Raw genomic sequence first — 16,233 nt, 5'->3', positions numbered from 1 at the left:
TTCACTTAATTGGAACTATTTTAAGCACAATTTGACTTGGCAAAGTGGATATCTAGGTTTAAGTAAACAATTTTAATCTTGCCTTCCTCTCTTTTTTTTAATGTTTCTGTTTCAAAAATGGATGTCTTTATTCGAGCAGCCATTAAAACACAATCTCCCCTTCCATACAGATCTTGTTATAAATGAGGTAGCTCCCACCCATAGAAGATATACAAAGGTAGGTGTTTTAAAATGCATTAATTCAAACCTGAAGAAGTATTAAGAATGTAACAGGTGACCTTTCAACACCAGTAGCAATGTCCTATTTTATTATTTCCTAAGATTACTTAGCTGTTAGATAATACAGAATATTACTGACATTTGCATTTAAGAAAATATTACATATTGTATTACTGATGTAATCTTGAGCTAAACCATCTGAATTTTTCAGCTACTGTAGCAGTTTGTGTTCTTTCAGACAACACAGAGCCTAAATTTGCTCCAACAGGAATTAGTAATTCAGACAGAACAGAGAAAAATAATAACATTCATAAAATAAAGCTCACAAAATGAACATGTCTAGACATTGGTCTAGTTCTAAATCATGCTGGTAGCCATAAAATGTGATACCGGGTCAATTCCTTACAAAAATCAGTAAAAAGACCTGAAACAGTTATGGGCAGCATGCAGGTCTCTGTAGAGCATTTTGGATTCCTATAATAGTATTGATTAAATTAGTTTCAGATAAGTTAATATCAGCAAAAATTACGTTGCTTACATGCAGTTTCTACTAATGTTTCATACCACTTCAGCTACTCCTGCAGGATAAAGGCTCACTGCTCCTACAAAAGGACATGTGTCTTTTATATTCTCTTAACAACAGTAATAATATCCTACAGCACACTGTCTTTGTCTATTAACACAAACATCCTAAAACTGAATAAGGACATTTACATTTGGCCTGGATATAAGCTACAGCAGTAGCACTCAAAGGTGATTAAACACAATCCATCCTAAAATCCACGTATCATTCTTTTCTTATTACATTAATCCCACTATATTACATACTGTTACTAATGCACATAACGTTATAGCATCATTTATTACATTATTAATGCAACACTGTCTTGAACAGTGTAAAGAAGAATCCAACGATCTTCAGAGAGAGTTCAGTGCCTTTAAGCTTTTAACTATAGCTGCCACAGGCATCAGTCTGGTAGCAGGGGCAAAAAAAAACAGAGGACTCAGATTTTGGAGACCACCAGCCAACCTAAAGAAATATTATCCTCCAATTCTAATTATATTCCTCATGTTAAGCAACAACAAGGAACTTCAATAGCAAAAAAAAAAAAAAGCTAATTTTCAAGATGAAGTAATCTCTGTGTGTCTCCTAAGCAAAAGGATTCCCCAGTATAACTTTCTCCAAAGGATCCTACCAACACGCTCCTTGCCTGTTGTATAGCAAACAGATATATAAAGCTAGCTGCAAAGCAAGGAGTTTCAGAGTCAAATTCTAAGAAATAATTTGTAGTCATTTTGATTCGTTCACTTAAATCTGTGTGTCTTTCTTCAAATCTCTCCTGTATTACAGTCCCCAGTATTACACTCGTTTTCAATTTTTGTTGATGGTCCCTTGAAAACTGACGAGGCCTTTCTGCAGTCTGCAGGTAAAAATATACGCAGCAGGAAATCTGCATGTTCAGAACAGAGTGGTTTGGATTTACACCTATAAAGAGATTTCACAAGTAGCTAGGTCATGCTAGTCGATCAGTAGCTAAAATAGTCAGTCATGCAATAGAGAAATCCCCCAGAGTCTAAAACCCCTTTACTTGACAGAAGACATCTGCCATTTAATACCCCCAAAAGGAGCGATACGAGATCCATATACACTACTCTTCCTTTTTTGTTGTTGTTGTTGTTGGACCTGTGTAATACCAAAACCTGCTAAACTCCTAAGAAAATCATATCATACCTTGGCGGCCTCTTCACGTTCCAGAGAAGAGATGTTTGTGTCAGGAGATCACAAACGATTACTGTTCTCTTATTTCATTAATCTCATTATTTTGGCTGGAGTGTGATTGGAAGAAAGCAAAGGGAATACCCCGGCAATCACAAGGCAGGTAAATACCAAGTTTAACTTGTTATTATTCAGAAGGCAATTTTATGAAAGAAAATCGTTCATAGAAATTTGTTATAAATTAAGATTTCTTATTCTTTAATGGAATTGTTACAACCCGCTGACTGCACAAACATCCCATGAAAGACCAGTGTGTCACTGCAATTATATACACTTAGTTGAAAAGAATCCTTAAGGTAGGGATGGCAATTGAAACTCTGCTGTCAAAAGTGCAGGGAAGCAGAAAAAAAAAGAGAGGAGGCATGTAGAAAAAGGGCTTCATAATTGAAAAGAAAAATATGACAAATCACACAGTCACATTTTTCATCTTGTATAATAAAAGAAGCCAACTCACACTCAGCAGTAGTTAAAAATGATTGTCACCTATCAGCTACTGTTTTCTTCTATTCTGCAATAGCCAAAGCAATGCTACAATTCAACATTCAGTGTCCAGAATAGTACTTTTATATTTCTTAACACATTCATCTTCAAATTGCTTTGTATTACACTTATTTACCTCCTATGCCAAAATAACTAACTTTGGACAGAAACTTCTAAGTCTAGAAAGAATAAAAGAGGAAGGACAGAATCACCTAGCCAAATCAAGATCAACCCCTGTCATTTTATAGTATTTACATACAAAACTTACTGTGTAACGTAACCTTCAAGGCTCTTATTCCAGAATCTTACTTAGCTTGTTAGATGTAAAATACTGCAGGTAGGCTGCTCCTGAATCACAACTACACAGTAACAGACCCTTGTCTGAACGCAACAGGTGAACTACCCACACCATCCAGGATATAATTTTGGGTAAAGTCACTCAGGATGCAATTTATTTCTTAAAATTCTTTATCTCTATCAAAACATTAACATCAGCTTGTCTATCCCAACAGGAACTTCAGAGATTCGAGCAGAAAGTTGGAGGTTTATTCAAAGTAAGGCATCTATACGTAACATCTGGAGGAAGGAAAAAGACATACAACACAAGGACTCGGCCATTTCATCCAAAACTGACCTATACCACTCTAACTACTCAATATTTTCCTCATAGCTTTCACATCTGTGTTGGGAAAACAGGATAACATGCTCATTCTTGCATCACACAATCTAAATAAATAAACAGCCCACCTTCTACAGCAAAACTTCCACCAAACACCAGTACATCTCAACAAACACCAGTTCCATTTTGACCACACCTCTTTGACAGATTCAATACAAAATCATCTCTCTTAAAATAAGGGAGTATTTAAAAGGAAGCCTACACCTGTTACCCAAAAAATGACAGTAAAAGCACATCTGAACCCTTTCAAATATAAATTATACTCCCATTATCTCTCACAGCAGTTCTGTCGTGCATTAGAACTGCTAGCTTCTAGGCAGACAAGTTCAGTGACAGCCTACATGGAGAACTTCTGAGTTCAAACAGATGTGTGCTTTGGCTCTCCACCAAAATAACACACATGTAGCCCAGCTTGCTTTTCTGCGGAGAGATTGTAGCGCCAATACATATCTATGCACAGCTCAAAATGAGTTTGTGCTCCTTCAAGCTCAGCCTGATTTATATGCATCTGGCTCAAGAACACTGCTGCAGATGTCTGTCAGCAGTTTGGCTGACGAGCATCCCCAGTCCACATCCGAAAGGTGCGACGCAGCAGTCTGACGCCTTACCTGTAGGTCTGTCTTCAGCCATTTGGAGTCAAACCTGGCCTGAGCAGCCAGACAGAAAGATTCCGAGGACATCTTCCCTTCTCCAGCCTCCTCTCCAGGCTGGCCGAGCAGCCCCACCTGCCACACAACGACAGAGACAGCCATCCAGCACGTGAGATAAGCCACGCAAGGTTATTTTTGTCTGAACCACGATGGCCTCCGCTTCATCTTTAAAGATTACCCGTCCTCGAGACCCACCCCTCAGCTCAGACCCCTCAACGCCGGACAGGGCTACGCGCTCCGAGCAGAGCGCCGCCGGACCACCGCCCCTCACAGTCGCGCTCCCCTCCTCGTGACGCCCCGCGGGCAGCACCCGCGGCCTAGCGCTGCCCCTCACCCACGGCACAGCGGATCGATGGCGGATTACGCAAGCCACCGGCCAGCGGGGCCGCCCCCCGCCGCTCCCTCCCCGGGGCTCAGCCCCTCCCCCGCACGGCCGCCCCACCCCCACACTGCGGCCATATCCACGGTGCTGAGCCAGGCGATGGGGGGGGGGGGCTCCCTCAGTAGTTCACCTCCACCTCGCGGCAGCGGACGGAGACGTCAGGGTACGACCAGCACTCACCGAGCGCTCGCGATGATGATAATGATGGTGGTGGTGGCGGCGGCTCCCCGGCCCGTTCTGTCACCACCCGCTCGGCCCCGGATTATCCTCGCCCCTCCTTCCCACTCCCGCCCGTCCCCCCACCCCCCTCCGCCGACAGCGGCACTGAATCCTCCCTCCCTCGACGCTGGAAACTGGGGAAGCGCAGCCCTCCCATACGTCAGCGAGGCGGTCGACAAATCAGGAAAGGAGAGAGGCGGGACATCCGGTCCGAACCATAGAGAGAAGCGGTGCAATGGAGATAGACGGGTCACCCGGAGAGGGAGGGGAGATCCTCGGCCTCCCGGTTCTGGGCCTTGGTGTCCCCGTCCCAGCACCGGTCGCGGTGGTGGATGAGGGCGAACCCCAGGGCGGCTGGGTGGTTTAGCAGTCATAACGCAACAGCCAGGCTCCGGGGTTGTTAATGTGCACCGCAGATGGAGCCTAAATCAATCCAAGAGTAGCAAAATAACAGTTGCAGAATCATAGAATGGCTTGGGTTGGAAGGGACCTCAAGGACCAGGAAGCTCCAACCCCCCTGCCACAGGCAGGGCCCCCAGCCTCCACAGTTAATACTAGACCAGGCTGCCCAGGACCCCATCCAACCTGGCCTTGAACACCTCCAGGGATGGGGCATCCACAACCTCTCTGGGCAGCCTGTGCCAGCACCTTACCACTCTCCTAGTAAAGAACTTCCCCCTGAAATTCAACCCAAATTTTCACTCGTTCAACTTAAAACCATCTCCCCTTTGTCCTGCTGTTATCTAGCCTTTCACAGAGTTCATTCTCCTCCTGTTTGTAGGCTCCCTTTAGGTACTGAAAGGCTGCTATGAGGTCAACCCGCAACCTTCTCTTCTCCAGACTGAACAAGCCCAGATCCCTCAGCCTGTCTTCATAGGGGAGGTGCTCCAGCCCTCTGTTCATCTTTGTGGCCCTCCTCTGTACCCTCTCCAACAGCTCTCTGTCTTTCTTGTACTGGGGGCTCCATACCTGGACACAGTACTCCAGATGGGTCCTCACAAGAGCAGAGTAGAGAGGGACAATCACCTCCCTGTCCCTGCTGGCCACCTCCCTTCTGAGGGAGCCCAGGACACATCAAATATATATATATATTATATATATTCCCTTTAGGGACCAGCTTCAGTTCCACATAAATAAAACCACAAAGCAAAAGGATCAGTAGCAAGCAGTTCAGTAACAACCAAAGTGGCGGAAACAGCCTGAGGAGGGAGGCTGGAGGGAAGGGTGGTGCTGAATGGAGTACAAAGATAGGAGCATGGCTTGGCAAGTGGGATGAAAACTGGCTTTGGCCAGCTCTAGCATGTGAAACCACAGGTTGCACATCCATGAAATTCTGACATGACTGGGACCCATGTCTATCCATGACTAGCATTTAGACAAAGATACATAATAATTTTTATTATTATTTAAGAAATAAGACATGGAGTTGTTGGAGTGGGTCCAGAGGAGGGCCAAGAAGATAATCAGAGGGCTGGAGCACCTCTCCTATGAAGATGGGCTGAGGGAGCTGGGCTTGTTCAGTTTGGAGAAGAGAAGGCTCCAGGGAGACCTCACTGTGGCCTCTCCCTGACACAACATTCTCTCTAGTCCTATTGCTACTTACATGGGAGAAGAGGCCGACCCCACCTTGTCACAACCTCCTGTAGAAATCACTGTAGAGAGCAATAAGGTCTCCCCTGAGCCTCCTATTCTCCAGACTGAACAATCCCAGTTCCTTCAGCTGCTCCCCATAACACTTGTGCTCCAAACCCTTCACAGCTTCATTGGCCTTCTCTAGACACACTCCAGGGCCTCGATGTCTTTTTTGTAGTGCAAGGCTCAAAACTGAACACAGCACTACAGTTGCAGCCTCACCAGAGACAAGTACCGGGGGGATAATCACTTCCCTGCTCCTCCTGGCACCACAATTTCTGATACAAGCCAGGATGCCATTGGCCTTCTCAGCTACCTGAGCACACTGCTGGCTCATGTTCAGCTAAGTGTCGACCAACACCCCCAGGTCCATTTCTTCCACACAGTCTTTCAGCCACTCTGCCCTAAGCCTGTAGCACTGCCTGGGGTTGTTGTGGCCAAAGTGTAGGACCCAGCACCTGACTTTGTTGAACTTCATCCCATCCCTTGGTTGTTGTCAGCATCAGCCAAGACTTTGATGTGCTATTAATGCTGTTTGGGCTGAAACCAAGATGATGCCCCATTCCTGGAGGTGTTCAAGACAGATTGCAGCGGGGCCTGAGCGGTCTGATCTAGTGAGTGGCAACCTGCCCACATCCATGGGATTGGAAGTAGATGAGCTTTAAGGTCCCTCCAACCTAAGCCATTTTGTGATTCTAAGAAGCACTATAATAATTATTACTAGTAAAGCATAGTGAATTTGACTATCTGGTGTTCATTTTCAAGGTAACAGAAAAGATGCTGCTATGACCTAGTTGCTCAGCTTGTCAATCACTATGGACCTCCCTGAAGTCAAGGCCTGGTGTCCTTAAGTGAAATGCTGTACAACATTTCTGAAGTGCCTGAAATTTTATATAAAATGTAGCAAGTTCCAACTTCACATTACTCTCTGAAACTTTAAAATATGAACCTTTAAAAACAAAAGTAGTTTCCCTTGAAAAATCTACCCAAATCTGAGCATGTCAAAGGCTTTATGTTAGATGGGAGGGAAATGAAAGTTCTGTTATGTGTTTCATGTCATGTCTACTCTGGCTAGTCCATAGCCATGCACTAGCACACCAGAATGGGAAGTGTTTTAGTCTCCTCTTTCCTAGTAGATTGGAAATATAAGAAAATAGTGATATTTGCATATTAAAATAAGTTTAAAAAACACTTTGCAATGCATAGAGGCCAAACTAGAAGTAATTAATACAGCTTGGTTGAAACAATAGTCCCCACTGATCATGCCTACTGCTTGTTTAAATGATTTGCAAGTCGGATCTCATTTTGGTACTGTGCATGAGCTACTTTCTCTGTCATTTATTTGTTTGGCTCTCCTAGAATGTCATTTCCATATATTTCGGATATATTTCTTACTTCTACTAAATAGAAAGCAGCAATAATCTTCTGGTGCTTCTGATGAAAATAGTTTGCAGAGTGCATAACTAGCTAACTTGTTAGACTTGAATCTCTAGCCCAATTAGCAGGTAGTCATTGGGTTCAACAAATAACAATACATATTTGGGTGCAGTAACTATGGAAATTCAACAGATGGAAATACTTTTGAAGAATTTGGAGATTATTTTGTATTTCCAGATTTAGATTTCACTTTTGATGAGTAATTTTAATTTGCATTTGAAATGTGCTGTAATAGCATGGTACAATCTCAAAAGGCACTCTTACTTACAGAAATACTATGTACCCATCAAATTTTCCACAGAGAAAAGTGTGTTCAGTAAAACAGCTTCAATAATTACTGCAATGATATTAATAAAAATCATTTTATTTTAACAAATAATCAGAAAATACAAAGGCTCTAGTGCTTGCAATTTGTCCTTATACACAGTATTTTATTAATATTCTACCAGTAACTAAGGTATTGTGAAGTTGTTTAAGTAACAATGCTTTGTTGTTTCTCTACTGAATGACCAAGGCAGCGAAGGTGGTAATACAGGTGTCTGACAGACTTCTGAAGGCAAGCAGCTGAAGTGTGTTGGCTGTTGGCCACTCTACAGCCAAGCACTCCACACTTATGATGCATATTTCTATCTTAAAGCAGATTATATGATCTTTTAAATCAGTTCTCCAGGCATCATTCTCTGTGTTCCAGCTTGCTAAAGTAACCTACATTAAGCCCAAGAAGATGATTAAGTAGATTTGATGTCCCTGTCTTAGAGACACCGACATCCTCATGAGCTGCAGGGCAGGCAGCTAGCGATGGTGCAAGAAGGCTCTCAGCTTCCACTGCAAGTCTGCCAAAACCTTCACAATATTATCTTGCTTACTCCAGAGAAATGGACAAATGTGGAAAAATCTAATTTCCGTGGACAGGTACAGTCAGTCGTTCATATGTGTCTGCTTCTAGACATACTGTCAAATCGCTATTAATACAGATTAAAGTAAAAAGTAAATATATCAGAATGCTTTCTAAGAGGATCTCTTTCTCCGTTGCACTTCTTAGAGCACTCGCAAACAATACAGTGTGCTCTAAAAATGCCTGGCTTTGTGCAAGTGACCTCTCTTTTGCTGTGAATGTGATGGAGGGCACACAGTAGCTTCTGCAAAAGAAGAACCAATGAACAGATTATGTGTTTTTTTAATCAAGGGCCGAAAACATCAAAGTACGTGTTTATATAAAATCAGTATCCAGTCCTACATGCAGACATTTTAGGTATAACTGTTAAATTTTTACTAATAAATATTTTAAACATGTGAGCTCTAGGGAATCCTTCTTTTGTCATAACAGCAGCGAAATATGGGGCATTCCTTTTTTTCTCATTTGATCTCAATAATTGTTATGCACGGGAAAGAGACAAAAAACCTTCTCTGTAAGAGCAGCGCCCAACTGTTCACTGCAAGACAATGCTTTTTTTGTTTGTGATTTTTTTCAAGAGCTATTTGTGTTGAGCTCTCCCACTGAGCTTGGAAGTCTTTGTGTATTATTATCCGCAAGAATACAAAATCCAGTCCATTCTTAGCTTAAAACAGGTCACGAAGAATTTCCTGGCTTATTCTCAGTGATGAAGACTTTCCCAAAGAAAGTAAGAAACTTCTACAATTAGCCTTTATTATTTTAAGCCTTCGAACTGAACTGTGGGCCAAATCTTCAGTTTTACACAATTAAAAACTCATGATGAGGACCATTATTTCTTCATTTTATTATTTGTAAAGAATGCTGTCAGCTCAAATCGGTCAGTGCGTATTATTCCACACCAGTGCTTCCCACTCAGGGAAAATAGAACAGAGTAAGAACGTAAAAGGATTCTCCTCCTTCCCCCACACACTAGTATTTCCATACAGTCATCATGACAGTTACTCCTAGCCATTTTTATTACTGGAAAAAAAAAAAATGATTTACATAAGCAGAACAATCAAACCAAAGAAAGCAGCTTCTGTGTTCAAAAACCAAAGCCCGTCATCATCAGTACCCCCCATCCTCTTTCCCTATGCATCCTCAGGACAACAAAACAATGTCTGTCTCCACACGTGACTTTCTGCTCCTTTCCCACCTGCAGTGGTCACACAGTGCTGCTATCTCTGACCTTCTTCCCTGTTCTAACCCATAGGCTTCACATTCACCCACACGTCCCAGATGATCTCACTACACCTTTATTGGACAGCGACACATGCCCACTTGAGCTTGTAAAATGTGCTGTTCCACTGTAACATAGAATTAAGTTAAATCTGCCCCTCCTTTTTGCTTTACCTCGATCTTAATGACAAATACTGCTTACACACAGAACTTCAGCATGCTTTTCTCTTGTAACATTTTTATTTTGTGAAGTATTCTACTTAAAAATCACAGAGCATTGTACAGTTGATACAGCTCAATTGCGGAGGTGGTGTTGGGAAAGCAATTTGTGGTATTAAAAGAAATGAAGGATGGAGCAATTAAAAACTGTCACAATAAAGCCACAGTTTCCAAAGGTAGCTAATTAAACTCCATTGTTAATTACATTTTGAATAGTTAATTATTTTTAAAACGAAGGTGAATCTTGTCCTCATTAAAAGAAGCAGTAAAGTTTTCATTCTCTTAGCTCAAAATTCAGCCTCATGTACCTTATGTTGCTCATCCAGTGCCAAATACACTTTTTTGTTGTTCTCCCAGAAGAATACTATCCCAACAGTTTATTTTTCAGGTGACGTCCCCCATTACAGAGAATAAAGGTTGTTTTGCCTCCCCCATGCCAGCCCCAGTTTTTCTGTCCAGAAATGTTCTTGCATTACAGCCCAAACCAGTCTGATCTGATTTGCGTTTCTGAACACAAGAATAAGGAATTAATTCTCTGTTTCTGTGTCTGTTCTTTAAATTACCAATTCAAAATATTCATTTCATAAAGTATTTGAGATGGATGTTGCTCTCTGACTCACATATTAGCTTTGGAAATACCAGCTTGAGTATGCTCATTAGGCAGATCTTCAGGAGACTTTGGAAGTAAATGCTGCAGAGACATTCAGATACCGAGTACAGACCTATGGAAATGAGAAGAATTTGTCATACAGGAAAGGGTATCGCAGAATTTCATATAGTTTTTCATCAACAAGCATTAGATATCCAAAATCATCAAGATAGCGTTTTAAAATCCACCAAAGCATCAAGGCGATGCTACTATTAGTAAAAATCCACTTTGTTTTGCATCAGAAATTGAAATATATTTTACTATTATTCTGACCTATACAGTGAGGACAGAATGAGTCTGTATTTATCATAATATTGTGCAGATAGATTATCAGCATATGAATGTGGTTTGACTGACAGAAGGCTGGCTGCCTGGTCAGTATTTAGAAGGCAACCCATCACAGACACTGCAACATGCTTCATAATCAGTATCCATTTAGGGCAGTGAGTACATTTTGAACTTTGAGTTTAAGCAGATGAACAAAAATGTTTATTTCCCCCGAAATTAGAATGCAGAGAGTAGTTCATTGCAGAAGACTTAGGAACAAAATTGAAATGGTTTGGCAAAATGAGAAAAGCATTAGATCACTCGAAAATCTAGACTTTGAGTCTATGCCCTTTGCATAGTGTAGGTGGATGCAAGAGGATGAAATTTTGCTAGGCAGAGATAGGAACAATATCCTTTAGCCAATAATCAAAGCATGAGAAAGATCTCCAACAATATAAGAAGGTATGATGCTAATTTTAATTCCTTCCATTTAGAAGCTACCAAGTATTGAGTTTCTTCTAATGCTTGGAAGATGGCCAAAAACATTTTAGCTTTTATACAGGGAAACACTTTACGAACACTGATGGGAATCTTTACTCATTTAAACAGGAAAGGAAGCAGTGTTTCTATAAAGAGTTTGTTAACCTACAGCCATATGGTATCCTTCCATACAGAAGTGCTTCATAAGGAAAAAAAAATACTTAAAAAAAACCTTTGAATATGTTGGACTTATGCCACGTTTTGTTCTTGCTGCCTGGTGCTAGGAGAGATATTAGCAGCCAAATAGAAAGGTCAAGGACAGGTTGGTGAAAGTATAAGCCTGGGGATATACATGGGAAGACAGGAGGAAAGGGAATCAAGATAATTTGTTGGATCTGTACCTAATACGTACAATGAATACCAGCACAAAACAGCCTCAGTCTGCTTGGCTTTTGAATCAGGAAACTGAACACAGCTCCCCTTCCTCAGATATGTAAGAACAGTTGTAGACAATCTCTGTTGTGTTTCTCCACTGTGCCTATTTATAAAGGGAGATTTTTGCTCCTTTGTTTTGCCAGCTCTCACCCCATTTATTACAATCACAGGAAGTATTTCATTCTCAAGGGAGAATCACCTGATATTTTATCCATGTTAATGTGTTTTGTACCCTAAAAATTGAGAGAGGGGATGCCAACAGCATGGGTGATCTAAAATGATGTAACTTGTTCAGATAGGAAGGAAAACAGCCCACCCAGACATTGTGCGATTCATCTTGTTCCTGTGCTAGTCTCTGTTGGTTTTGTGGAATGTTCTGAGCAAGCAAAATCAAGTATTTCAAGCAAGAGCATTCACACCTGATTTTCTGCTTCAGGACGAGAGAACTAAATCCTAGGTAGTGCTTGTACCCATCTCCTAATGCTTTCTTCAGTGTGGTAGTTTTGTGTCAGCAGATCACAAACAGATCACAGATTTGTATCTCTGTCATGCTATTTCAACATCTAAATGATTGGTATTGTTGAAAAAATAGACCTTGAAAGTTTTTTTCATCTTATCCTGTTCATAATGCTTTGACAAATATTACAGCCAGGGAACCTGCAACACTGGGAAACAAGCTGCTATAAGTCTTCTCTTCCCTACTTAAGATGAATTTCTAGTCCATCTGCTGCCATTATATAAGATTTGAATAAATGTCTATGAAGCCTTTTCTATGAGGTTGATTGACTCGTATGGTATAAAGCTGTGATGTCTACGCTGTGATGGTAAGACTCCAGCCTTACCCCTTCACACAATAGCCCCTAGTATTTGTGTGTAGTTTTGACACCGTGTACACATACATTTCAAACCACTGAACGTACATATGTTCCCACCTCCACCATCCAAAGAGTGTGATCTCTGTTCCTACGTCCATTCCAGATGGTCTCTAGCTTTTGACATAATACATTTGAGACATCAATGTTTTATAAAGCCTTTACCATATCAGCCCTTCTCAAAAACTGAAGGTACATTCGTTTCAGTTCTCCTAGATCTGCTTTTCTCTTAAATATTGTTATTTATTCAACAGCCTGAAGAAGACCAGAGAAAATCTGAGCCAGCTTTGAAGATAATATACTACATTTAAGCCATATTCAAGAGGTAAATCTTGTTAATGGCCTGGCACATTTACAGCTAACTAGTTCTGAGGCTGGCATTAATTGAGACATTTATTAATATGTTATTAATAAATAACTTTTTTGTAGGTGATAAGATCCTTTAACTGTTATGAATTACTAAGTCATGTAAGCTTCCTTCCTGTTTAAAGGATAGGCAGCTGAATTTCCATGTGAAATCTGGAGCTGTATTTACTTCTCATCAGGTAATACAACTGAAGATACAAACTTTGATATTAATTAAATCAGATATAAATGATTTACAGTGGTACACACTACACGTAATTGGAGAGGAGTCAGCAGGATTGTGCAGCTAAAATAGAAAATTATCAGGAACTCTAGAACAAGCTTTTTATTATTATTATAATCAGTGATCCTCAATTCTCAACTCATGCTTTGTAAAATACAGAGAGGATTCATTTTGGCTAATATCAGCCATTCTCTACTAGTCCTTTGGACTGTCTTGGTTCTCTCAATGATCTTAAAGAAAAATATGCAATGCAAGAAGAAAGGTCACAGCACTCCAGTCTCATTTCTATAATTAATTCTGATAATGAATTAACTCTACTCACTCCAGCTATGCTAGTCCTGTTACGCTGTGTTATACCTAGCCCTCTGGAAATTACAAACTGGATGTAGTTCACCTTTTGTGTGTTTTTTTGACTGTAGAATTCTCTGGTCAGAAAATGGTAATTCAGAATGGCCACTAAAAGTTCCCTGAAGTATCAGATTAGTTTTCCACCCAAGTTTAAACAAATTTTATTAACCTAAGCCACTACAGCAAAAGTATCAACACAAATGCATTGCTTCATCCCATAGTAAGTTTTCATTGTTTAATATCAAAATAACAAGCTAAAAGTTTAATATCAAAATAACAAAGATAAAGAGTCTCAAGTGCCCCTAAAAAGTAAGTTAAGAAAAAGGTAATTCCAAAATACAAGATGACAGCATCAATAACAAATGGGTTAGTCCACCTGGGAGCCTGCTGGGTTCCTTAAGCCTACAGGTATAGCAGTGCAGCTTGTTTCCTGCAGTCTTCCTACTTCTTCACTTCCTTCTGTCTTTCGGTACAAATGGAGGCTGAAAAGAATCTGCTGTCTATTTGCGTTATTCATTAACTGGTAAATTAATAACCATTTCCTTCTATCTTTCTTTCCGGGTACCAGATGCAGGAGTTGCTCAGACCACAGTCCAAGGAGATAACACACCCCTGGGACATGCTGTCCCAAGGGGCATTCTTTTGACATGTGGCATGGTGAAGTCACTCGCAGAAGACAAGTCACAGCACAGAGGAGGCAAGACAAAGCTTGGCTGTGGCAGCGCGAAGGCAAATGCACTGAACACAAGCAAAAGACAAGAGCTAAAGTGGCCGACCCACATACGTTGCTGCACATGAACCGACTCATTCCCCAGTTTTTCAGCTTTTACAGATTGTCTGGAGTGTTGGAGACCATGCTGAGGTAATATCCTCACCACTGTGTCAATCCCCTACTTATCCTAAATATTGTAAAGTAAAAGATGCTACATATATATGTGCAAGTGTTCCACGTGCTCAGAAATAAGTGCAAGTTTTTATTCTCATCAACATTTTGAATAAAATGGTATTTTTAAGACAGAGTTTAGCATCCTTTGCTCTTCTGTGAAAGGGTTGCACACGTTATTAGCTGCAAGTTGGTTTGCCTGACAGAGACCAGTGGAGCCAACAGCAGCTAACAGCTCTTAAGAAGATCAGTGACCTTCAGTTGACTAGCTTAAGTGGCATAAGTAGCCTCACAGATACTTTGAGTGGTCAAAAGTACATAAGGGCAGAAGTTTTGCAGACTTCTATTTACACCACCAACTACCATTCCAGCAGCTAATACATCACCAGTGCCTCTGCATGTAAGAAAGATTTGTTGATTGCTGATGTTGTTCAAGTGAAATTTTAGTAGAAATGAGGGCATTGATGTACCTTTAGTATTTCACTGCTCTAAAACAAACAAAAAAAAGAATGGTCTACAGCTGCTTTTGTACTACTAAACTATTCTCTGGTAATTTTGATGTATTTTGGATTACAGTGATCATGAAGACAGAAAATGTGGACAGACTCTAAGGGCTGCTTTGCCTTACTTCACTGGCCAATAGCTCCAGATATTAAATCTAAAAGAGAGTCTTGTTAGATTAGTTTATCTAGAAAGGGTTGCTGCTCGGCTGAATTAAGTCAGAGTTAGCTCTTTAAGTATTAAATGTCCACCCCACCCAACTGCAATAAAGATGAGGCTTCGCTAGTTTTAATATGTCTAAAATATTACACCAGCAAAATAAAGAATAATAATAATGGAAAGAGTACAAAACAAATAGCTCTGCTAATGAAAATTATTTTGCACATATTCATTCGGCTCTGCTGTTTAGGTTTTCGAAGTCTTCTTTCAGAACTCTTCCAGTGACACAGAGCAAATATGATTTTGCATTGAAAGACATTTTTGCCTATGCTATGCAAATGTTATGTTCAGAGTAAGCTCCCATGTATTTCCTTGACATACCCACCTCACACATAAAAACAAATGACAGATGATCTACCGTTAGTCTGTAGACTAACACGTCAGCCAGTAAATAAAGCAGCAAATGGCCCATTTTTTGATCAATCAGGACCATGTATCACGAAAGCACCTTGCACGGCCATCTTAAGTGTGTAACGGTGTTCCCCTATAAGTTAAAAGTCACAGCTCTTGAGAAGTCCCGATCTTCTGTTCTTCATTTATGTCTTTTAGAATGCCATGTTGACCACACAAGCTTCACTATTGTCATCACTATAATGTATAGCACCTTGTTGTGTACTTCAGTAATAATCTGTCAGCTGATTTCTGCATGTTGTTTTTTAATTTGATGCAGTTCAGAAGCAAACATATGACTTCCCCTATTTTGAGTGATGAACATTAATGTAAGTATTTTTCTGAAATATGTTCTGAAGCCAAGGTATTACTAGAAAACACCAACAAGGTTAAGAGAAATACAGCAGTTCCAGTGCAATGAGCATCAGAATGGCACTAAAGGAAAACTGAAAACTGTAACTAAACAAAACAGCCCGAATTTCTCAAGAATGGTAGCCATCTGTCTGACCACTGCCCACTTGCAGGAGATGCTTATAGACCTCATCTGCACAAATCACATCTCTCATTTTCCATCCTACAGGTACTGACTGCTGTGTCATGGCTCAGTCCGGAACAATTTTACCATTGCATTTTTCTGAACAGAAACTCTCATAAATTACTTATACTCCTAAAAATATTCTCTGGCATTTACAGTATACTATGTAAGCAGATGAACGACCTCCAGAGCACTTTGAGGAGAGTCAATTAAAGATTTCTGAGCTGCAGCGGCATCCAGATGGCCAAGTCTGAGACC

At 40.7% G+C, this 16,233-nt stretch overlaps 1 protein-coding gene and 1 long non-coding RNA gene across 7 annotated transcripts in view; both read right to left on the bottom strand.

Moving 5' to 3' along the window:
- HERC2 (HECT and RLD domain containing E3 ubiquitin protein ligase 2) overlaps positions 1 to 4,470 on the bottom strand; it is a 105,263-nt gene extending 100,793 nt beyond the window's left edge. For 3 of the 5 annotated variants that reach the window (NM_001252376.3, XM_015277713.4, XM_015277712.4), the window contains exons 1-2: positions 4,368 to 4,470; positions 3,764 to 3,880 (exon numbers count right to left, since the gene is read on the bottom strand). In NM_001252376.3, the coding sequence (NP_001239305.2) occupies positions 3,764 to 3,835 (72 nt within the window). In that variant the 5' untranslated portion in view covers positions 3,836 to 3,880; positions 4,368 to 4,470. Of the gene's footprint in view, positions 1 to 3,763; positions 3,881 to 4,139; positions 4,184 to 4,367 lie in introns of those variants that run through there. The other 2 variants (XM_040699084.2, XM_040699090.2) reach the window with 1 other exon arrangement.
- Positions 4,471 to 7,818: 3,348 nt separating this feature from the next.
- On the bottom strand, positions 7,819 to 13,931 carry LOC107051964. 2 transcript variants are annotated; one of them, XR_001463981.4, is made up of 3 exons: positions 13,824 to 13,931; positions 10,428 to 10,529; positions 7,819 to 8,614 (listed from the first exon to the last, which is right to left on the bottom strand). It is a non-coding gene; the product is annotated as an uncharacterized LOC107051964 (long non-coding RNA). The 2 variants fall into 2 exon arrangements; XR_005845728.2 differs by lacking the exon at positions 7,819 to 8,614 and having other exon boundaries at positions 9,800 to 10,529.
- Between the last annotated feature and the right edge of the window lie 2,302 nt (positions 13,932 to 16,233).

Source organism: Gallus gallus, chromosome 1 (genome assembly GCF_016699485.2).
Source record: "Gallus gallus isolate bGalGal1 chromosome 1, bGalGal1.mat.broiler.GRCg7b, whole genome shotgun sequence".
In the NCBI taxonomy this organism is placed as follows: domain Eukaryota; kingdom Metazoa; phylum Chordata; class Aves; order Galliformes; family Phasianidae; genus Gallus; species Gallus gallus.
Note: the sequence above shows the minus strand (reverse complement) of the source record. Positions and strands in the feature narration are given on the sequence as shown.